General features: G+C 40.6%; 2 protein-coding genes across 9 annotated transcripts in view; one reads left to right on the forward strand and one right to left on the reverse strand.

The window, feature by feature from the left end:
* Ccdc88a (coiled-coil domain containing 88A) overlaps positions 1 to 24025 on the forward strand; it is a 167459-nt gene that overhangs the window by 38648 nt on the left and 104786 nt on the right. For 7 of the 8 annotated variants that reach the window (XR_005975985.1, XM_041669925.1, XM_041669928.1 and 4 more), the window contains exon 3: positions 17649 to 17757. The exons of the other annotated variant lie outside the window; for it this stretch is intronic. Coding sequence is in view for 6 of the 7 variants with exons in the window: in XM_041669925.1 (XP_041525859.1) it covers positions 17649 to 17757 (109 nt within the window). In the remaining variant the exon portion in view is untranslated. The remainder of the gene's footprint in view (positions 1 to 17648; positions 17758 to 24025) is intronic. 8 annotated transcript variants of the gene reach the window in all.
* Positions 22791 to 23252, reverse strand: LOC121459857 (60S ribosomal protein L28-like). Its single transcript, XM_041669931.1, has one exon. The coding sequence runs from the start codon at positions 23250 to 23252 to the stop codon at positions 22839 to 22841; it is 414 nt and encodes a 137-aa protein (XP_041525865.1). The 3' UTR covers positions 22791 to 22838.

The following is a 24025-nucleotide window of genomic DNA, read 5'->3' on the forward strand; positions in this document are numbered from 1 at the left end:
CCTCCCAGCCTCCCATTTCCCTCCCCCTCCTCCCACCCTTCTCCCCCTCCTCCCACCATTCTCCCCCTCCCCCCACTTCTCTCCCTCTCCCTCTCCAGCCCAAAGAGCAGTCAGGGTTCCCTGCCCTGTGGTAAGTCCTAGGTCCTCCCCCCTCCGTCCATTTCTAGGAAGGTGAACATCCAAACTGGCTAGGCTCCCACAAAGCCAGCACATTACGTAGGTTCAAAACCCCGTGCCATTGTCCTTGGCTTCTCATCAGCCCTCATTGTTCGCCATGCTCAGAGAGTCCAGTTTTATCCCATGCTTTTTCAGTCACAGTCCAGCTGGCCTTGGTGAGCTCCCAATAGATCAGCTCCACTGTCTCAGTGGGTGGGTGCTCCCCTCGTGGTCCCGACTTCTTTGCTCATGTTCTCCCTCCTTCTGTTCCTCATTGGGACCTTGTGAGCTCAGTCCAGTGCTCCAATGTGGGTCTCTGTCTCTGTCTCCATCCATCACCAGATGAAGGTTCTATGATGATACGCAAGATATTCGTCAGTATTGCTATAGGATAGGGTCATTTCAGGTTCCCTATCCTCAGCTGCCCAAGGAACTAACTGGGGACCTCGGCTTGGGCATCTGGGAGCCACTCTAGGTTCAAGTCTCTTGCCAACCCTAAGGTGGCTCCCTTAACTAAGAATTGTGCTTCCGTGCTCCCCTATCCAACCTTCCTTTATCCCAATCCTCCTTTTTTCCCCAAGTTCCCCCCATTCTCCCCTTCTCCCTTTTCTCTCCCCATCTCCCCTTACCCCTATCCCACCCCACCCCCAAGCTCTCAATTTTCTCCCCGGCAATTTTGTCTACTTCCCATAGCCAAGAGGACAACTATATGCTTTTCCTTTGTTTCACCTTCTTACTTAGCTTCTTTGGGATCACCAATTGTAGCCTCCGTGACCCTTGTTTATGGCTAGAAACCAATTATGAGTGAGTACATCCCATATTCATCTTTTTGGGTCTGGGTTACCTCACTCAGGATAGTGTTTTCTATTTCCATCCATTTGCATGCAACATTTGAGAAGTCATTGTTTTTTACTGCAGCATAGTACTCTAATGTGTAGATATTCCACACTTTCTTCATCCATTCTTCCATTGAAGGGCATCTAGGTTGTTTCCAGGTTCTGGCTATTACATATAATACTGCTATGAACATAGTTGAACAAATGCTCTTGTCATATGATAGGGCATCTCTTGGGTATATTCCCAAGAGTGGTATTGCTGGGTCCAGGGGTAGGTTAATCCCGAATTTCCTGAGAAACCGAAACACCGATTTCCAAAGTGGTTGCACAAGATTGCTTTCCCACCAGCAATGGATGAGGGTTCCCCTTCCTCCACAGCCTCTCCAGCAAAGGCTATCATTGGAGTTTTTTATTTTAGCCATTCTGACAGGTGTAAGATGATATCTCAAAGTTGTTTTGATTTGTATTTCCCTGATTGCTAAGGAGGTTGAGCATGACCTTAAGTGTCTTTTGGCCATTTGAACTTCCTCTGCTGAGAATTCTCTGTTCAGTTCAGTGCCCCATTTTTTAATTGGGTTAATTAGCATTTTAAAGTCTAGTTTCCTGAGTTCTCTATATATTTTGGAGATCAGACCTTTGTCTGTTGTGGGGTTGGTGAAGATCTTCTCCCAGTCAGTAGGTTGCCTTTTTGTCTTGGTGACAGTGTCCTTTGCTTTACAGAAGCTTCTCAGTTTTAGTAGGTCCCATTTATTCAATGTTGCCCTTAAAGTCTGTGCTGTTGGGGTTACACATAGGAAGCGATCTCCTGTGCCCATCTCCTGTAGGGTACTTCCCACTTTCTCTTCTATCAGGTTCAATGTGTTCTGACTGATAGTGAGGTCTTTAATCCATTTGGACATTTGGACTTGAATTTTCTGCATGGTGATAGATATGGGTCTATTTTCATTCTTCTACAGGTTGACATCCAGTTATGCCAGCACCATTTGTTAAAGATGCCTTCTTTCTTCCATTGTATACTTTTGGCTCCTTTATCAAAAATGAGGTGTTCATAGGTTTGTGGGTTAAAATTCGGGTCTTCTATACAATTCCATTGGTCGACTTCTCTGTTTTTATGCCAGTACCACACTGTTTTCATCACTGTAGCTCTGTAATAGAGTTTGAAGTCAGGGATGGTAATGCCTCCAGACAATCCTTTATTGTATAGGATTGTTTTCGCTATCCTGGGTTTTTTGTTTTTCCATATAAAGTTGATTATTGTCCTCTCAAGATCTGTGAAGAATTTTGATGGGACCCTGATGGGGATTGCATTGAATCTATAAATTGCCTTTGGTAGAATTGCCATGTTTACTATGTTGATCCTCCCAATCCAAGAGCAAGGGAGGTCCTTCCATTTTCTGGTATACTCCTCAGTTTCTTTCTTCAATGCCTTAAAGTTCTTGTCAAGTAGATATTTCACTTCCTTGGTTAGAGTTACCCCAAGATATTTTATGCTGTTTGTGGCGATCGTGAAAGGTGAAGCTTCTCTGATTTCCCTCTCTGCTTCCATATCCTTTGTGTATAAGAGGGCAGCTGATTTTTTGGAGTTGATCTTGTATCCTGCCACATTACTAAAGGTGTTTATCAGCTGTAAAAGTTCTTTGGTGGAGTTTTGGGGGTCGCTTATGTACACTATCATATCATCTGCAAATAACGAAAGTTTAACTTCTTCCTTTCCAATTCGAATCCCCTTGATCCCCTTATGTTGTCTTATTGCTATTGCTAGAACTTCAAGTACTATATTGAAGAGGTACGGAGAGAGTGGACAGCCTTGTCGTGTTCCTGAGTTTAGTGGGATGGCTTTAAATTTCTCTCCATTTAATTTGATGTTAGCTGTTGGCTTGCTGTATATAGCTTTTATTATATTTAGGTATGACCCTTGTATCCCTAATCTCTCCAATACTTTTATCATAAAGGGATGTTGAATTTTGTCAAATGCTTTTTCAGCATCTAATGAAATGATCATATGGTTTTTTTCTTTCAGTTTATTTATATGCTGGATTACATTGATAGATTTTCATATGTTGAACCAGCCCTGCATCCCTGGGATGAAGCCTACTTGATCATAATGGATAATTTTCCTAATGTGTTCTTGGATTCGGTTTGCCAGTATTTTGTTGAGGATTTTTGCATCGATGTTCATGAGTGAGATTGGCCTATAATTTTCTTTCTTGGTTGAGTCTTTGTGTGGTTTTGGTATCAGAGTAACTGTAGCTTCATAAAAGGAATTTGGCAATGCCTCTTCTGTTTCTATATTGTGAAATACATTAAGGAGTATAGGTATTAGGTCTTCTTGGAAGTTCTGGTAGAATTCCGCATTGAAACCATCTGGTCCTGGGCTTTTTTTGGTAGGGAGGTTTTTGATAACCTCTTCTAATCTTCGCGACTAACAGGTCTATTTAGATTGTTCACCTGGTCCTGGTTTAACTTTGGTATATGGTATTTATCTAAAAAAGTGTCTATTTCCTTTACATTTTCCAGTTTTGTGGCATATAGGCTTTTGTAGTAAGATCTAATGATTCTCTGAATTTCCTCTGTGTCTGTGGTTATGTCCCCCTTTTCATTTCTGATCTTATTAATTTGCAAATTCTCTCTCTGCTGTTTGATTAGTTTGGATAGTGGTTTGTCAATCTTGTTGATTTTCTCCATGAACCAGCTTTTTGTTTCATTGATTCTTTGTATTGTTTTCTGTGTTTCTATTTTGTTGATTTCAGCCCTCAGTTTTATTATTTCCAGTCTTCTACTCCTCCTAGGTGATTCTGCTTCTTTTTTTTCTAGAGCTTTCAGGTGGGCTGTTAAGTCTCCAATGTGGGCTTTCTCTGTTTTCTTTAAGTGGGCACTTAGTGCTATGAACTTTCCTCTTAGCACTGCTTTCATAGTGTCCCATAAGTTTAAGTATGTTGTTTCTTTATTTTCATTGAATTCCAGGAAGACTTTAATTTCTTTCTTAATTTCTTCCTTAATCCAGGTATGGTTCAGTAGTTGACTGTTCAGTTTCCATGAATTTGTAGGCTTTCTGGGGGTAGCATTGTTGTTGAATTCTAACTTTAATCCATGGTGATCTGATAAGACACAGGTGGTTACTAATATTCTTTTGTAACTGTGGATGTTTGCTTTGTTACCGACTATGTGGTCGATTTTCAAAAAGGTTCCATGAGCTGCAGAGAAGAAGGTAAATTCTTTCCTATTTGGGTGGAATGTTCTATAGATGTCTGTTAAGTCCATTTGATTCATTACCTCCATTAATTCTCTTATTTCTCTGTTAGCTTTCTGTCTGATTGACCTGTCCATTGGTGAGAGAGGAGTGTTGAAGTCTCCTACTATTAGTGTGTGCGGTTTGATGGCTGCCTTGAGTTTTAGCAATGTTTCTTTTATGTACGTGGGTGCTTTTATATTAGGGGCATAGATGTTCAGGATTGAGACTTCATCCTGCTGAACTGTTCCTGTTATGAGTATAAAATGCCCCTCTCCATCTCTTCTGATTGATTTAAGTTTGAAGTCAACTTTGTTAGAGATTAGTATGGCCACACCTGCTTGTTTCTTAGGTCCATTTGCTTGATAAGCCTTTTCCCAGCCCTTTATTCTGAGTAGGTGCCTGTCTTTGTGGTTGAGGTGCGTTTCTTGTGAACAGCAGACTGTTGGATCCTGTTTTCGTATCCAATCTCTTAGCCTGTGCCTTTTAATAGGTGAGTTGAGTCCATTGACATTAAGTGATATTAATGACTAGTGGTTGTTAACTCCGGTCATTTTTTTAGTCGTAGAGTTTGTGTGTTTCCCTTCTTTGATTTGTGTTGGTGAAGGGTCTCTAGATGTCTGAGTTATTGTGGTCATTGTTGGACTCCTTGGTTAGTGATTTTCCTTCTATTACTTTCTGTAAGGCTGGATTTGTGGCTGCGTATTGTTTAAATTTGTTTTTATCCTGGAAAATTTTATTTTCTCCATTTATAGTGAACGAAAGCTTGGCTGGGTATAGTAATCGGGGCTTGCATCCATGGTCTCTCAGTTTCTGCAGTACATCTATCCAGGACCTTCTGGCTTTCATGGTTTCCATGGAGAAGCCAGGTGTAAGTCTGATAGGTTTACCTTTATAAGTAATTTGGCCTTTTTCCTTTGCAGCTCTTAATATTCTTTCCTTATTCTGTATGCTTTGTGTTTTGATAATTATATGGCGAGGGGATGTTTTTTTTTTGATCCAGCCTATTCGGTGTTCTGTATGCTTCTTGAACCTTCATAGGTATATCTTTCTTTAGGTTGGGAAAGTTTTCTTCTATAATTTTATTAAATATATTTTCTGGACCATTGAGCTGCACTTCTCCTTCTTCTACTCCTATTATTCTTAGGTTTGGTCTTTTTATTGTGTCCCATATTTCCTGAATATTTTGTGATGAGAGTTTGTTGGACTTGCTGTTTTCTTTGATCAGTGTGTTTATTTTCTCTATGGTATCTTCAGAATCTGAGATTCTTTCTTCTAACTCTTGTATTCTGTTGGTTATGCTTCTTTCTTTAGACTCTGTTTGTTTGCTTAGATTTTCCATGTCCAGCCGGCCCTCTGTTTGTGTTTTCTTCTTTGCCTCCATTTCAGTTTTCAAGTCTTGCACCGTTTCCATTATCTGTTTGATTGTTTTTCCTTGGTTTTCTAGGGTATCATTCACTGATTTATTCAATTCTTCAAACTTTCTGTTATATTTCTCATCCATTTCTATAAGGGCGTTTTTTACATGCTGTTTAAGGGTGTCAATCACTTTCATGAAGTCAATCTTTTCTACTTCTTCTTGATTAAGGTGTTCATGTCCTCCCGTTGTGAGGTCGCTGGTTTCTGGTGGCTTCATGTTGCTTTTCAGCTTGTTGGGCGTATTCTTGCCTTGGCGTCTGCCCATCTCTTCTTCCAAATGCTCCCTTATGGATCTTCTTTACCGGATCAGGTCTCCTTGCCTACCCAACGCTGGCTCTCCCCAACGTTGTCTCTCCCCAAAGCTGGGTCTCCCCAACGCTGGGTCTCCTGGCGTCGAGAGATCAGGCCTCCGTGCTGGTGGGCAGGTCGCAAACAAAGCGCCTACCCTGCTTGGTGCAGGCAGGCCAAAGACACAAAGGAACTCCCGCCCGCTTGGGTGCCCCGAGGATTCGGACCCAGTGCCCCGACAGGCTGGTCTGGGTGATGTTATGTGCAGAAAGAGGGCGGTGGGGCCGAAGTGGGGAGGGTTCTGGATGGAAGCTGGGTGGGCTAGGAAGAAAGAGGCTGTATGCAGGGAGTGGAGGCCCTGCAGATAGCTCAAGAGGGATAGGGGGCCAAGGAACCTCTGAGCTCCCCTTCCCAGGCTGGCGCTGCGGGGCCAGAAACTCACCCCAACGCTGGGTCTCCTGGCGGTGAGAGATCAACCTCCGTGCTGGTGGGCAGGTCGCAAACAAAGCGCCTACCCTGCTTGGTGCAGGCAGGCCATAGAAACAAAGAGACTCCCGCCCGCTTGGGTGCCCCGAGGTTTCGGACCCAGTGCCCAGACAGGCTGGTCTGGGTGATGTTATGTGCAGAAAGAGGGCGGTGGGGCCGATGTGGGGAGGGTTCTGGATGGAAGCTGGGTGGGCTAGGAAGAAAGAGGCGGTATGCAGGGAGTGGAGGCCCTGCAGAGAGCTCAAGAAGGATAGGGGGCCAAGGAACCTCTGAACTCCCCTTCCCAGGCTGGCGCTGCGAGGCCAGAAACTCACCCCAACGCTGGGTCTCCTGGCGCCGAGAGAGCTATTTCTATTACTCTTATGTGTAGTGTTTTCATAGTGTCCCAGATTTCTTGGATGTTTGTGTCAGGGGTTATTATTATTATTTAATGGTTTCTTTGACCAATGTATATATTTCTTATGTCATATCTTCAACACCTGAGATTACTCTTCCCCCTCTTGTATTCTGTTGGCAATGCTTGCATCTGTATTTCCTCTTAGCTTACCTAGGTTTTCCATCTCCAGGATTCCCTCAGTTTGTTTTCTTTATTTTTTCTCTTTCTGTTTTCAGGTCTTGAATGGTTTAATGCATTTCCTCAACTGTTTGTTTAGATTTCTTTAAAGGATTTTTTCATTTGCTATTAAGGATCTCATCATCTTCATAAAATTGGTTTTAAAGTAGTTTTCTTGTGTTTCACCTCTGTTGAAATATTAGGTGCTTGCTGGTGATGACTGGGCAACTGGGTTTGGGGTCTAGGTGCTGATTTCTGAGTTTATCTTTGTTGGATGGCTGATTTGTTCCTTGGTCTCTATTTCCTCTCTGGTCTTCTGACTAGAGTCGCCTGTGATTGAACTGTACCCATGTTGGGGACTGAACTTCAGATGACTGGATTTGTGGGCCAGAATATGGCTACAAGGAAGAGAGGAGTAGTTGAGGGTGGGCACTTAGAGAGTGGGGGAAGTCTGCCAGTGGGTGGTCTCCTTGGAGTTCTGGTAGCTGGCATGGAAAGGAGGCTTTTGCTGGATTTGTGGAATGGGTATGTGGGGCTGTTGATTTTTGAAGAGACGTTTTTGTGTGATGGCTTTATATGTTACTAGTGTTTTATATGAAGATCTGCCTATCTGAAGTTTGTTGGTTGATTCTTTCCAGCACAGCTGAGTAGAATAAGCATGCTTCTGTGCTTCATGTTTCCTTTGCCTCATGAGTCCTAGCAGTGTTCATTGTTGCTTAAAGCTTAGCTGTGGAATTAGTGTTGGTTGTAGGGAGAGGTAGTTGAAGGTGATGTCAATTTGAAAGAGAGGAGCACAGCCCTATAAGCCTGAGGCAGTGGGCCACGGTAGTGTGGGAATTTACACTGAGGGCAGTGCTGGTGTTTTCTGATCTTCAGAGCCTATAGTTGGTAAGGTTTGTGGAAGTGTGCATTGAAGTAGAGGATCCCTTGGCTTCATTACTTCACATGTGGAGTGTTATGTGTGTGTGCCAGTTAAGCAGAGTGGATCATGTCCTGTTGCTTCCCTTCAGTGGCAGAGGTGTGAACTGGAGGTGGATTACGTGTTGGCTTTTTTGACTACCCAGGCTACTTTGGAGAGGAGATAACAGGGAAACTGGGTCTCTTTGGGGGTTCTTAGTCTTACTAATGAAAAAATTAAGAGTTTATTTAAGTGGAAGCTCAAGAACAATTTTATTAGAACCAAACCCCCTCCCCCCAGCAGACAAGGGTAAAACTTAATAGAGGAAGGAAAGAAAAAGGCCATATCAATTTAAGTGGGTATAGAGGGTCACATGGTAGACTTCTGAGAAAGACTAAGGAAGCCCAAAATGTTGGGAGGAAGGCCCAAATTCTTGGAGAGCATGCTTAGAAAAAAGGTATTAGAAAAGAAATAAGCACTTTGCTAAATAATCCAGGACAACCTTACAGGTCTGTTCTCCATAAGTAATTACACCGGGTGTGGCTTCTGGGAAGAAAATGTTTAATCGCTCATGAAATGGCTAAATTATCACTTATTTCTTTAGCCTGCCTTCCCAAAGATAATGAATAACGAGGTTCAGATAGAGTGTTAGACCTCTACCTAGGCCAGAGTCTATTCTCTTAACTAGGAGTTTTTCTATTCTGATATCCTAGTAATCAAGCAATGTTTCACCTTCTTAGCTAGAATGGGTGTCACTGAGTGGTGAAGGTGTTGCCCAGAAGCAGGAGGCTGTCCATCACTTTTTTTCTCTGGGGCAGATCTAGTGGGCAGTTGAAGTTTGTACCAGAAGGACGGGTATGAACCTTACCTTTTCCTGTCTTTAGTCTGTGCTAGCTTGGATGGGAAGTGTGTGCCATGTTTACATTTTGTTTTAGATTTTTTTATTGTTTTTATTGAGCTATACATTTTTCTTCACTCTCGTCCCTTCCTCCCCTCTTCCTTTCAGCCCTTTCCCATGATCTCCACGTGCCCAATCTACTCAGGAGATCTTATTTTTTTTCTCCTTCCTATATAGATCCATGTATGTCTCTGTTAAGGTCCTCTTTGTTATCTAGATTCTCTGGGGTGGTAGCCTGTAGGCTGGTTTTTCTTTTCTTTATGTCCAAAAGCCACTCATGAGTGAATACATATTACAATTGTCTTTCTGGGTCTGGGTTACCTCACTCAATATGTTTTTTCTTTTTTTTTTTGCCACTTCTTTTTTTTTCTTTTTTATATTTTTTAAATTTATTTATTTATTAAGGATTTCTGCCTCGTCCCCACAACCGCTTCCCATTTCCCTCCCCCTCCCCCGATTAAGTCCCCCCCCTCATCTGCTCGAAGAGCAATCAGGGTTCCCTGACCTGTGGGAAGCCCAAGGACTGCCCACCTCTATCCAGGTCTCGTAAGGTGAGCATTCAAACTGCCTAGGGTCCCACAAAGCCAGTACGTGCAGTAGGATCAAAAACCCACTGCAATTGTTCTTGAATTCTCAGTATTCCTCATTGTCCGCTATGTTCAGCTAGTCCGGATTTATCCCATGCTTTTTCAGACCTAGGCCAGCTGGCCTTGGTGAGATCCCAATAGAACATCCCCATTGTCTTAGTGTGTGGGTGCACCCCTCGTGGTCCTGAGTTCCTTGCTCGTGCTCCGTCTCCTTCTGCTCCTGATTTGGACCTTGAGATTTCTGTCCGGTGCTCCCGTGTGGGTCTCTGTCTCTGTCTCCTTTCATCGCCTGATGAAGGTTAATATTCCTGAGGATGCCTATGTGTTTGTCTTTGGATTCACCTTATTTAGCTTCTCTAGGAACATGAATTATAGGCTCAATGTCCTTTATTTATGGCTAGAAACCAAATATGAGTGAGTACATCCCATGTTCCTCTTTTTGGGTCTGGCTTACCTCACTCAGGATAGTGTTTTCTATTTCCATCCATTTGCATGCAAAATTCAAGAAGTCCTTGCTTTTTACTGCTGAGTAATACTCTAATATGTATATATTCCATACTTTCTTCATCCATGCTTCCGTTGAAGGGCATCTAGGTTGTTTCCAGGTTCTGGCTATTACAAACAATGCTGCCATGAACATAGTTGAGCATATACTTTTGTTGTATGATAGGGCCTCTCTTGGGTATATTCCCAAGAGTGGTATTGCTGGATCCAGGGGTAGGTTGATCCCGAATTTCCTGAGAAACCGAAACACTGCTTTCCAGAGTGGTTGCACAAGTTTGCATTCCCACCAGCAATGGGTGAGTGTACCCCTTTCTCCACAACCTCTCCAGCAAAGGCTATCATTGGTGTTTTTATTTTAGCCATTCTGACAGGTGTAAGGTGGTATCTTAAAGTTGTCTTGATTTGCATTTCCCTGATCGCTAAGGAAGTTGAGCATGACCTTAAGTGTCTTTTGGCCATTTGAAGTTCTTCTGTTGAGAATTCTCTGTTCAGATCAGTGCCCCATTTTATAATTGGGTTGATTAGCCTTTTACGGTCTAGTTTCTTGAGTTCTTTATATATTTTGGAGATCAAACCTTTGTCAGTTGCAGGGTTGGTGAAGATCTTCTCCCAGTCAGTGGGCTGTCTTTTTGTCTTAGTGACAGTGTCCTTTGCTTTACAGAAGCTTCTCAGCCTCAGGAAGTCCCATTTATTCAATGATGCCCTTAGTGTCTGTGCTGCTGGGGTTATACATAGGAAGTGGTCTCCTGTGCCCATGTGCTGTAGAGTACTTCCCACTTTCTCTTCTATCAGGTTCAGTGTGTTCGGACTGATATTGAGGTCTTTAATCCATTTGGATTTGAGTTTTGTGCATGGTGATAGATATGGATCTATTTTCATTCTTCTACAGATTGACATCCAGTTTTGCCAGCACCATTTGTTGAAGATGCTCTCTTTTTTCCATTGTATACTTTTAGCTCCTTTATCGAAGATCAGGTGTTCATAGGTTTGTGGGTTAATGTCAGGGTCTTCTTTTCGATTCCATTGGTCGACTTCTCTGTTTTTATGCCAGTACCACACTGTTTTCAATACTATAGCTCTGTAATAGAGTTTGAAGTCAGGGATGGTAATGCCTCCAGACAATCCTTTATTGTATAAGATTGTTTTGGCTATCCTGGGTTTTTTGTTTTTCCATATAAAGTTGATTATTGTCTTCTCCAGATCTGTGAAGAATTTTGATGGGATTTTGATGGGGATTGCATTGAATCTATAGATTGCTTTTGGTAGAATTGCCATTTTTACTATGTTGGTCCTCCCAATCCAAGAGCAAGGGAGGTCTTTCCATTTTCTGGTGTCTTCTTCAATTTCTTTCTTCAAAGACTTATAGTTCTTGTCAAGTAGATCTTTCACTTCCTTGGTCAGGGTTACCCCAAGGTATTTTATGCTATTTGTGGCTATCGTGAAAGGTGATGCTTCTCTGATTTCCCTCTCTGCTTCCTTATCCTTGGTGTATAGGAAGGCAACTGATTTTTTGGAGTTGAACTTGTATCCTGCCACGTTACTAAAGCTGTTTATCAGCTGTAGGAGTTCTTTGGTAGAATTTTTGGGGTCGCTTATGTACACTATCATATCATCTGCAAATAACGAAAGCTTAACTTCTTCCTTTCCAATACGAATCCCCTTGATCTCCTTATGTTGTCTTATTGCTATTGCTAGAATTTCAAGCACTATATTGAAGAGGTATGGAGAGAGTGGACATCCTTGTCGTGTTCCTGATTTTAGTGGGATGGCTTTGAGTTTTTCTCCGTTTAATTTAATGTTAGCTGTTGGCTTGCTGTAAATAGCTTTTATTATATTTAGGTAGGACCCTTGTATCCCTATTCTCTCCAAGACCTTTATCATAAAGGGGTGTTGAATTTTGTCGAATGCTTTTTCAGTATCTAGTGAAATGATCATATGGTTTTTTTCTTTCAGTTTATTTATATGGTGGATTACATTGATAGATTTGCGTATGTTGAACCAGCCCTGCATCTCTGGGATGAAGCCTACTTGATCATAATGGATAATTTTCCTAATGTGTTCTTGGATTCGGTTTGCCAGTATTTTATTGAATATTTTTGCGTCGATGTTCATGAGTGAGATCGGTCTGTAATTCTCTTTCTTGGTTGGGTCTTTATGTGGTTTTGGTATCAGGGTAACTGTAGCTTCATAAAAGGAATTTGGCAATGACTCTTCTGATTCTATATTGTGAAATACATTAAGGAGTATAGGTATTAGTTCTTCTTGGAAGTTCTGGTAGAATTCTGCATTGAAACCATCTGGTCCTGGGCTTTTTTTCGAAGGGAGATTTTTGATAACCATTTCTAATTCTTCGCGAGAAACCGGTCTATTTAGATCATTCACCTGGTCTTGGTTTAGCTTTGGTATATGATACTTATTTAAAAAAATGTCCATTTCTTTTGTATTTTCCAGTTTTGTGGCATACAGGCTTTTGTAGTAAGATCTAATGATTCTCCGAATTTCCTCTGTGTCTGTGGTTATGTCCCCCTTTTCATTTCTGATCTTATTTATTTGCGTGTTCTCTCTCTGTCGTTTAATTAGTTTGGATAGGGGTTTGTCGATCTTGTTGATTTTCTCCAAGAACCAGCTTTTTGTTTCATTGATTCTTTGGACTGTTTTCTGGGTTTCTATTTTGTTGATTTCATCCCTCAGTTTTATTATTTCCAGTCTTCTACTTCTCCTGGGCGCATCTGCTTCTTTTTTTTTTTCTAGAGCTTTCAGGTGTGTTTTTAAGTCCCCAATGTATGCATTCTCCGTTTTCTTTAAGTGGGCACTTAGTGCTATGAACTTTCCTCTTAGCACTGCTTTCATTGTGTCCCATAGGTTTGAGTATGTTGTCCCTTTATTTTCATTAAATTCAAGGAAGACTTTAATTTCTTTCTTGATTTCTTCCTTGACCCAGGTGTGGTTCAGTAGTTGACTGTTCAGTTTCCATGAGTTTGTTGGTTTTTTGGGGGCAGCGTGGTTGTTGCCTTCTAACTTTAATCCGTGATGATCTGATAAGACACAGGTGGACACTGATATTTTTTTGTATCTGTGGAGGTTTCCTTTGTTTCCGAGTATGTGGTCAATTTTTGAGAAGGTTCCATGAGCTGCAGAGAAGAAGGTATATTCTTTCCTATTTGGGTGGAATGTTCTATAGATGTCTGTTAAGTCCATTTGCTTCATTACCTCCAATAATTCTCTTAATTCTCTATTAGGTTTTTGTCTGATTGACCTGTCCCTTGGAGAGAGAGGTGTGTTGAAGTCTCCTACTACTAGTGTGTGTGGTTTGATGTCTGCCTTGAGTTCTAGTAATATTTCTTTTACATAAGTAGGTGCTTTTATATTGGGGGCGTATATATTCAGGATTGAGACGTCCTCCTGATGAAATGTTCCTGTTATGAGTATAAAGTGACCGTCTTGGTCTCTTCTGATTGATTTTAGTTTGAAGTCAGTTTTGTTAGAAATTAGTATGGCCACACCTGCTTTTTTCTTAGGACCATTTGCTTGAAACACCTTTTCCCAACCCTTTACTCTGAGTAGGTGCCTGTCTTTGTGGTTGAGATGTGTTTCTTGCAAACAGCAGAATGTTGGATCCTGTTTTCGTATCCAATCTTTTAGCCTGTGCCTTTTTATAGGTGAATTGAGCCCATTAATATTAAGTGATATTAATGACCAGTGGTTGTTTACTCTGGTTATTCTTATTGCTTTTGGTAGTAGAGATTGTGTGTCTCCCTTCTTTGAGATGTGCTCGTGAAGGGTCATTAGATGCCTGGGTTATTGTAGGCAGTGTTGGCAGTGTTGGATTCCTTGGGTTGCGATTTTCCTTCTATTACTTTCTGTAGGGCTGGATTTGTGGCTACGTATTGTTTAAATTTGTTCTTATCCTGGAATGTCTTGTTTTCTCCGTTGATAGTGAACGATAGCTTGGCTGGGTATAGTAGTTTGGGTTTGCATCCATGGTCTCTTAGCTTCTGCAGAACCTCTATCCAGGACCTTCTGGCTTTCATAGTTTCCATCGAGAAGTCAGGTGTAAGTCTGATCGGTTTACCTTTATAAGTTACTTGCCCTTTTTCTTTTGCAGCTCTTAATATTCTTTCTTTAACCTGTATATTTTGTGTTTTGATTATTATATGGCGAGGAGATGTTTTTCTTTGATCCAGTCTGTTTGGTGTTCTGTATGCTTCTTGAATATTTAAATGAATATCTTTCTTTAAGTTGGGAAAGTTTTCTTCCATAATTTTGTTGAAAATATTTTCTGGGCCTTTGAGCTGTGACTCTTCTCCTTCTTCTATTCCTATTATTCTTAGGTTTGGTTTTTTTATTGTGTCCCATAGTTCCTGAATGTTTTGTGTTGAGAATTTGTTGGCTTTGCTGTTTTCTTTGATCTGTTCGTTTATTTTCTCTATGGTGTCCTCAGCATCTGAGAGTCTTTCTTCTAGCTCTTGTATTCCATTGATTATGCTTGTTTCTGTAGACTCTGCTCGTTGGCCTAGATTTTCCATATCCAGCTGGTCCTCAGTTTGTATTTTCTTCTTTGCCTTCATTTCAGTTTTCAATTCTTGGACTGTTTCCATTACCTGTTTGATGGTTTTTTCTTGGTTTCCCAGGGTATCATGTACGTATTTACTCATTTCTTCAAACTTTTTGTTATACTTCTCATCCATTTCTATAAGGGCATTTTTTACATGTTGTTTAAGGGACTCTATTATCTTCATAAAGTCGATTTTTTCCACTTCTTCTGTGTTAGGTTGTTCAAATACTTCTGTTGTAAGATCATTGGGTTCTGATGTTTTCATGTTGTTTTTCGGATTATTGGGTGAATTCTTGCCTTGGCACCTGCCCATCTCCTCCTATTGATCCTATCCAATGGGTCCTTTAAAAACCGGAGCAGGTTTCCCTGCTGGCCAAGGGCTCCGCTTACAAAATGCCCTCACTCTCTTTCGTGGTTCCTGCTGCAGGCCAAGAACCCTCTCACCCCTCCGAAGGATCTTCAGGACAGGACCAGGCTCCCCTTGTGTCAGTGACCTGGCCAACCAAAGGCCTACCTCTTTGATTCAATTGTAGTAGGGCGATCTGCTCTCCTTATTGCACGCCTGTACCCGCCGCTTGGGTCTGCCGCTGTGCCGGTCCCCGAAAGCTTCTTCCTGTATGCGTTGTTGCTCCGCCGCGTCTGGCGCTGCCGCCGCCGCCGCTCAGCCTCTGTGCCTCAATATGTTTTTTCTATTTCTGTCCATTTGCCTGTAAATAGCAAGATGTCATTATTTTTTACTGCTGTGTAGTAATTCATTGTGTAAATGAACCACATTTTCTTTATTCATTCTTCGACTGATGGACATCTAGGTTGTTTCCAGGTTCTGACTATTACAAATAATGCTGCTATGAACATACTTGAGCACATGTCCTCGTGGTATGATTGAGTGTCTTTTAGGTATGTACCCAACAGCAGTATTGCTGGGTCTTGAGGTAGATTGTTTCCTAATTTTCTGAGAAATTGCCTTACTGATATCCAAAGGGGCTGTACTAGTATGCACTCCCGCCAGCAATGCAGAAGTGTTCCCCTTTACCCCACATCTCTCTAGCTGTCATCAGTGTTTTTGATCCTGGCCATTCTGACAGGTGTAAAATGAACTCTCAGAGTTATTTTGATTTGCATTTCTCTGATGACTAAGGTTGTTGAACAGTTCCTTAAGTGTCTTTCAACCATTTTAGATCTGTCTGTTGAGAGTTCTCTGTTTAGGTCTGTACTCCATTTTTTTATTGGATTATTTGTTCTTTTGATGTCACGTTTCTTGAGTTCTTTGTATATTTTGGAGATCAGTCCTCTGTCCAATGTAGAGTTGGTGAAGATCTTTTCCCATTCTGTAAGCTGCCATTTGTTTGTCTTGTTGAGTGTGTCCTTTGCTTTACAGAAGCTTCTCAGTTTCAGAAGGTCCCATTTATTAATTGTTTCTCTCAGTGTCTGTGCTGCTGGGGTTATATTTAGGGAGTAATCTTTTGTGCCAGTGTGTTCAAGTGTACTTCCCACTTTCTCTTCTGTGAGGTTCAGTGTGGCTGGCTTTATGTTGATGTCATTGATCTATTTGGACTTGAGTTTTGTGCATGGTGATAGATATAGGTCTATTTTCATTCTTCTGCATGTTGATATCCAGTTATATTCATTTGTTGAATATGCTTTATTTTTTCTGTTTTATTTTTTTGCTTCTTTGTCAAAAATCAGGTGTTTGTAGGTGTGTGGATTGATATCTGGGTCTTCAGTTCGGTTCCATTGGTCCTCCCGTCTGTTTTTATGCCATTACCAGGCTGTTTTCAGTACTGTAGTTCTGTAGTAGAGTTTGAAGTCAGAGATAATCAAAGTTCTTTTATTGTACAATCCTATACAGGATTGCTTTGGCTATCTTGGATTTTTTTGTTGTTGTTGTTGTTTTTCCATATGAAGTTGAGAGTATTGTTATTTCGAGGTGTGTGAGGAATTTTCCTGGGATTATGATTAGATTTATTTTTGTCTTGCCTCCTCCACCTATGGTATTGGAGATTGACTGTCAGACCCCAACATTGTACTCTACTGTTCTTCCACACTCCAAGGCTTATAGTGGCTGTTTTAAAATAACTATCTTCTGATACTTCTTTTTCTCATTTATTTCTTTTTTAAAATCTTTTTATTGAGCTATATATTTTTCTCCACTCCCCTCTCTTCCTCTTCCCTCCCTTTCTATCCTCTCCCATGGTCTTCATGCTCCCAAGAGTGTTTTTAATGATTGCTTCCATTTTCTTGCCAGGTCATGAATTGTTTTTCATTTGTTGTATTTAGTAATTATTTTATTGTATGCTGGATATTAGGGTCATTATATTTTGTGCCAGCAACTGTTCAGCAGCAGGCTACTTTATATTGTAGACTTAGCCCTTTAATGGGTTATCAATATTGTTCTCCATGTTGTCTTGTTTGCTCTTAATAAACTCGCTCAAAGCTTATGTTCTAGCCAGAACCTTCTGCTCTTCGATCACACCCCCTCCTTTTTTTTAATATGGATGGATGTTTTGCCTGCATGCATGTCTTTGTACCATGCGTGTCCCTGGTACTCAAAGAGGCCAGGAAAAGGCATGGAATCCTCTGTGACTGGAATTACTGAGAGTTGTGAGCTACCACTGGGTGCTGAGAATCAAACCCTGGTTCTCTGGAAGAACAGCCAGTGCTTCTAACCTCTGAACCATCTCTCCAGTCCCAGTACCAATTTTCAGTTTTTCATTCTTAACCATATCATGAGTTTCTACTATAATTTTTTCTTCTTTAAAATATGTATCCCTTTGGTTTTCTTCAATTTCCAAAATTTACACAAGGTTAAAGCACCAACTTCTGTCATCTACTTCATTTTTTAATTTCTGGGATGTTTCTTGATGAAATATAATTCACATTACAGTATGAGAATAAATAACCACTCGGAATAATAACCTATATTTTTTTAACCTATATTTTGAATTCTTTGTGTAAGTAGATTTATTTTAGGAGGATGGAATTAGGAGGTTATTTCTTCCGAGAATAAAAAGTGACATGACAATTAAGAACATCTGATTTTGGTTTCAGATATATTTTGCCACCAATTAAGGAATATTATATGTATTGGTATTAGAAGCACAGAATATATAAGAAAGGAATAATTTGTTTCATATCACTTATTAGCACAAATGGATGCATAATTTTAAAAAGAAACTATTGTATTTTATATCTTGTTTCAATATAATTAAAAAGGTGTCCCCCCCCCCAATTTCTTTCAGTAATCCTAAATCGGAGAGTCAGAGAGTAAATAAAAAAGTCAACAATGATGCTTCACTTAGAATTCATAATCTATCCATTTTGGTGAAACAGATAAAATTTTATTATCAGGTAAGTGGCTGTTTTCTTTTAAATTAGTATTTTGTACACATTTATATTTTTAAAATGATTATTAAGAACTTTCATAAATGTAATAGTTTGGTGGCCTACATGAGTTACATTTTTGATGTATGCTTTTTTTACACTAAGTTGGATACATATTTCAGTTGTTAATTCTGACCATTATTTTTTTAAAATATCTGGATATTTTGCCTGCATGTATGCCTGTGTATCATGTGCATGCCTGGTGAGTATGGAGGCCAGAAGGAGACAGAGCCCCTGGAACTGGAATAACAGATGGTTGTGAACCACCATGTGGCTGCTGTGAAATGAGCCAGAATATTCAGAAAGAGCAACCAGTGCTCTTAACATCTGAGCCATTTCTCAAGCCCCAAACCTTAATTCTTAATGCCACTAATGTATCACTTAAGATTGGTGTATTTGCTTTACACAAACTTTTGTTTCATAAGCAATATTTAAATGTTTATTTTAGTATGCTTTGTTCTGTTTCATGTATGAGTTATGGAGAAGTGTGCTTTTAAAACATACAAAGTTTTTTATGTAATTAAATTCTTTGTTATTTAGAAAATTTAGTTTATATGCTTCTGATTTTTTGACTTTTTTTTGGAGTGCAGGTTGGTTTGGTTCGGTTTTTTGTTTGTTTGTTTGTTTGTTTGTTTGAGACAGTCTTTCTTTGTAGCCATGGCTCTCCTGGAACTTGCTTTATAGACCAGGATGGCTTTGAATTCAGAGATCTGCCTGCCTCTGCTTCCTGAGTACAGGGGCTAAAGGTGTGGCTATCAAGCCCGGCTCCAAATTTGAGTTGAATATATAAACTCAGACAAAAACAGACACCTCTCAACATGGGGCTTAAACCTACAACCCTGGGATTAAGAGTCCCATGTTCAGGACAGGGGAAGAGATCCCCCCCCCCCCCACCATCAATACCTGAGGCAGGTGGGAGAGCTGGCCCTAAGAGAATAAGGGCAGGAGAGCTGCCCCTGCGTCTCACATAGACAGCACAATAGAGCCAGCCCCATTGGCAGAGGTTTGGGTGAGATGGAAGAGCTGTGCCCATTACTCATCTGTCATGTGGCAACATGGGTGGGGGAGAAATACCCCCACTCTATCCATCAATGCATGAGGCAGGAGGAAGAGCTGACCCTGAGGTCATATAACTGGAGAGTACAGCACTCAGGAGAGTGACCCCTATGCCACAGTTGGGCATCACAGTAGAGCTGACCCTGAAGGTGTAGGTGTGGGAGAACTAATTCTGAGGACATGAAAACAGGAGAGTTCTCCTGGACCAAGGGCCTAGCCCCTTGGTCATCACTGCAAGGGGTGGACTAGCCAAGGCAATACAGAAGAGATCACCCTGGTGATGAGGGCAAGGGAAAACTAGCAGGTTGACCAACCCTGTAACTACCCTGGCCCAGAACCAGGGTTATGTGTTGGTCCACCCCAACATCTACCCCATCTGTGATCTGCTGGAGCATGTGAAGGGACCCAAAGCTTCAGGATCTCCACAACACAGGGCAACATCAGGATAATCACGAGGAGTCCCAGTGAGGCCCAGTATTTGATAGTGTAGCAGAAACCAGAGGCCTCAAACCAGACCTCTTTACAATAAACATTTGCAAGTAAAGATATATGGATAAAAAGGTTTTACTGTATGACTTACTATGTCACATTACAGCTTCCATAACAAGATTTGTCCTTTTTTTCTCCTAAGTTTTATTTTATTTTATTTGGGGGGGAGGGAGGTTGCAAGGACAGAGGGCAGATATGAAGGGACAGGGAAATAAATGTGATGGAGATGCATGATGTGAAAGGCACAAAGAATGTATAAAAAGAAAGTTAAAAGAGTTCCTTGCTCTACCAACTGAGGTAGATGGGCAAGTGACTTTTCTTTATAATTACCTAGTATAGCTTTATTGATTTCTCTCTTGAACTTTTGACTATTGAGAAAGAAGAGTTGAAGTGCTACTTTAAGCTGAAGGATTTACCAAGTTTTCCTTTATATACTTTGAAGCATTATTAGTAGGTGCAGATGAACATAAAATTGTTTTGGAGAATGATGACAGAGGTTTCTTTCCCACCCGGTTCCGCAGCCATTCAGTTCTAAAGAAACACACAGAGGCTTACATTAATTATAAACTGGTTGGCCTATTAGCTCAGGCTTCTTATTAACTAACTCTTATATCCGAAAATTCTTGTCTGTGTTAGTTAGCCATGTGGCTTGGTACCTTTTATCAGTGAGGCATTCTCATCTTGCTTCCTCTGTGTCTGGGTGATAACTGCAGACTCAGCCTTTGTCTTCCCAGAATTCTCCTATTCTGGTCGCCCCGCCTATACTTCCTTCCTGGTTGCCCACCTATACTTCCTGCCTGACTACTGGCCAGTCAACGTTTTATTAAACCAATACAAGTGACAAATCTTTTCAGGGTACAAGACCATTGTTTCATAACAGAGAACTGGATCATTGTGTCTACAATTCTCGCTGATTATTGGTTGAAGTATTCTGAGGAAAATCTTTTATTTCTTGTTTCACAATTTCATGTACATATATACAGTGTGTCTTGATTATATCCAGTCACCCTCACTTGCTATGCCCTCCCACTCCTCCTGGAAACCCCTCCCCCACCAAGTCCTTTTAGTGCTGCCTGCTGGGTGACTGATCTTGCTGGCAGCCTGTTCCTAAGTACAGTAGTGATGTCATGTCCAGAAGACTGCATTGGAGACCCTCTGGCTTTTAGTTGGGTTCTTTCTGCTCTTTCTTTCTCGGTGTTCTTGAAATTAATATTTTTATATGAAATTTGTTTCTCATCCACTCTGAAAATACTTAAGTGCTCATTATACTTAACAAAGGCCAAAGTTAGCCTGTATCTGTGTCCTTTTGTAAAATAGTGCTATAACCATGGAATAGATTAAATAATCTTTATGACTTTTAAACTCTTCTTGATTTGTATTTTTTCTCTAAAGATTTATTTATTATATGAGTGTTTGTCTGAATATATGTATGTGCACCATGTGTGTGGGCAGGAGCCTACAGAAGTCAGAAGAGGGTGTGTTATCCTCTGGGACTGTAGTTGCAAGTAGTTGTGAACTGCCATGTGGGTGCTGGGAATGAAATTTCTGCAAAAACATCAAGTCATCTTAACCACTGAGCCATCTCTTCAGCGTCTCTATTTTCTTCCAATTTGACAAAGTATTTTTCACATCAAACCAGTGTTTCTTTTCTTTTTTGAGACAAGGTTTCTCTGTAGCTTTGGTGCCTATCCTGGAACTAGCTCTTGTAGACCAGGCTGGCCTCAAATTCATAGAGATCCGCCTGCCTCTGCCTCCCGAGTGCTGGGATTAAAGGTGTGTGCCACCACCGCCCGGCTAAACCAGTGGTTCTTTAAACCAAGCTGCAGATTTCTTTTCTCCCATGTGAGTGTCCAATGTGCAAGGTGATCAGAAGAGGGGAGTCAGATCATTTGGAACTGGTGGTACTGATGGTTGTAAATACCATGTGAGTAATGGGAATCAAATGTAGGTCTCTGTAAAAGCAACAAGTACTTTTAACTACGGAGCCATCTCTTCAGTCCTTTCTGATTTTTAAGACTTTAGTTTATGTGTATCCATGTTTTGCCTATATTTATGCCTGTGTAGCACGTGTGTGCAGTGCCTATGGGTATCAGAAAAGGGCATCATATCCCTGGGTACTAGAGTTACAGAAAGTTGTTAATTGCCATGCGGGTCCTCTGCAAGAGCAGCAAACAGTCTAAGCCACTGAGCCATCTGTCTCTTCAGCCCCTACAACTGTATATTCTTGACTAATTATCTTATAGTTTGTTGATAGTAAAGATCGTTCTCTCTTCTGATTGCTTTGACTTGATATCAACTCTTTTCAGAATTACATATTGCTATTCTTAATTGTTTCAGCTTCCACGTAATTCTCTTTTTACTTTCATTCTTTTTTGTAGCTAGAAAACAGTAGGATTTTCTTAATTCAGTAAGTTATTTTTGTGTGTGTTTGCTGTATTGTGCAGTGAGTACCACTGTCCTGTGTCCTCAGCCCTGGAACGCATCTTTTAATTTAGTTAGGACTGTCTACATTTAGTTGTATACTGACTTATTTGCTGACTTCTGTAAACTTGATTTCCTCTTTGGAAAAAAAGAAACGACATCATTGTTTCTCTCTTGTTTACCTTAGAGGTTTGGTGTTTTACTGAGTTGGACATATTTTATTTTTTTCCTTTTTGTCATCTGTTTCTCTCTTCTAAGTTTTATTCTTTCCTAATCTAAAAATTGTGACTTTTCTTTCCCCCTTTAACTACGTTAATTATCTCTGCAGTGCTGGTTTAGTAGCTATGCATTGCTTTAGTCTGTGCTGCACTTACAACATTTTTAGTCTCTGTTGGTTTTAAAAGAGTCTGCTAGAATTTTATCAACACATGAAAACACCAAACCAAAAACAAATTGAAACAATGGAAGGAACATATTTAAAACATCCAGAAAAAACAGCATAGACATATATCTACCCATCATTAACTATGCATGTACTTGGAATAAAACCTGGAGTCAAAATAGTAACAACAGCTGGGTGGAGATAAAAAGAACTATTTGTTCATCAGGAAAGAAACAATTCAAGAGTAAAATATAGTTTGAACTTAGGGCGTCAATGAACATACTTTATAGAAAAAGGAAACATGATGAATAGAATATAAAATATTTATATTAACAAAATGAAATTTAGGTCAAAAGCATAAAATGTGACAAATGAAGTAATTATTTAATAAAGGAGACAGTTTAACAAAGAAAAACACCAGTCTGCTAGTTATAGTCATGTTGGTTGGCCGCTCTTTACTCTCAGCCCTTGGAATGTGTTGTGTATTTTCCTGACTAGCGTTTTCCACTGAGAGGCCGAGTGCTATTCTGATGAGTTTTCTTTTTAAGTGAACTGATGTTTTTTCTTGCAACTTTTAAAATTGTTTCATTTTGTGGTTTTAGCATTTTAACAACATGTATTTCTTTTCTTTTTTTTTTTTTTTTTTTTTTGATGGTTGAAAAAAGTCAGTAGACTCTTTATTGCTTCTGGGGTGTAGGGCTCAGGAGCTCTTGGTGGGACGGGTCCGTTTCCTCTTCACCACCACAGGCTTCTGGCTTCGTAGGATGGCACTGGCCCTGCGGAAGGCTGCTATGCGCAGATCGGGGAGGTACTTGTTCTTTCGGATCATGTGCCTGATGCTGCTCAGGGTGGCCCGTGCATTCTTGTTGATGGTGGTCCTTACGTAAGAAGTAGCTGGTTTGCGCTGACCGGATCTGCGTTTCATGACCACCACGACCCCTTTGCTGTCGGCTGCTGACTCCACTCCCACTGTCTTGCGGTGAATCAGCCCGTTGTAGCGGAAGGGGTTGCGGGCTTTCAGATTATTGGGTTCGGTGCTGTACGTCTGCTTATTCCTCTTGATCAGGAAACTGGAGCAGTTCCAAACGACCATCCCTTGCAGATGCGCAGACATGGCGGCGCCTCCTTTTCTATGGCGGATGGAGAAGGAAAGAAATTTCTTTTGTGTCTGATCTGTTGAGGGTTCTTAATGGGTCCTGTACTTGGATATTCCCAAGGTTTTCTTAGATTTGGGGAATTTTCTAGTATTAATTTTTTAAAATATTTTGTATGCTTTTTAAGTTTGTGTTTTGACAACTTCTTGTGTATTCATCGGATCCTCAGGATCAGTTTCTTGGTTGTGGCCTAGATGTCTTTATAGTTTTGGTTTTTTGGAGGGTATGTGGCTGTAATATTTCCTTTTCTCTATCTTCAGTCATTGACTATCTCTCATTTGGCGCTGCTAGTCAATCTGATTTTTTGTTTTACTTGATTCATTGAAATTTTCACTTCTTTACTTTTCTGGGTTCACTTCCGTTTGTTTCTTTGGTGTGTTATCCATTTGCTTGCTGGATTTCTTATCTGTATTGCTGAGCTTGTTGTCTAGGTCCTGAATCTCCTTTCATACTTTACTCATCAGCTTGTGTGATGTCTCTTTGAGGTTATTGATCAGTTTTAAACTAGACTGTTGTGTTGTTTTACATTTCAACCATTTCTGTATCTTTTAATTCATTCAATGATATTTTATTGTGAATTTTCTTTTTAAAACTTTTTTTTTCATTTTTAGACAGGCTCTCACTATGTAGATTACTCTGAAGCTCATTATGTAGGCCATGCTGACCTCAGACTCATAGAGATTCTTCTGCCTTTCCTTTAGAGTGCTGGGGTAGAGCCATGGGCCTTCACACA

Source organism: Microtus oregoni, unplaced genomic scaffold (assembly GCF_018167655.1).
Source record: "Microtus oregoni isolate MIOR12 unplaced genomic scaffold, Mior012 000019F_ref0000042, whole genome shotgun sequence".
In the NCBI taxonomy this organism is placed as follows: Eukaryota; Metazoa; Chordata; class Mammalia; order Rodentia; family Cricetidae; genus Microtus; species Microtus oregoni.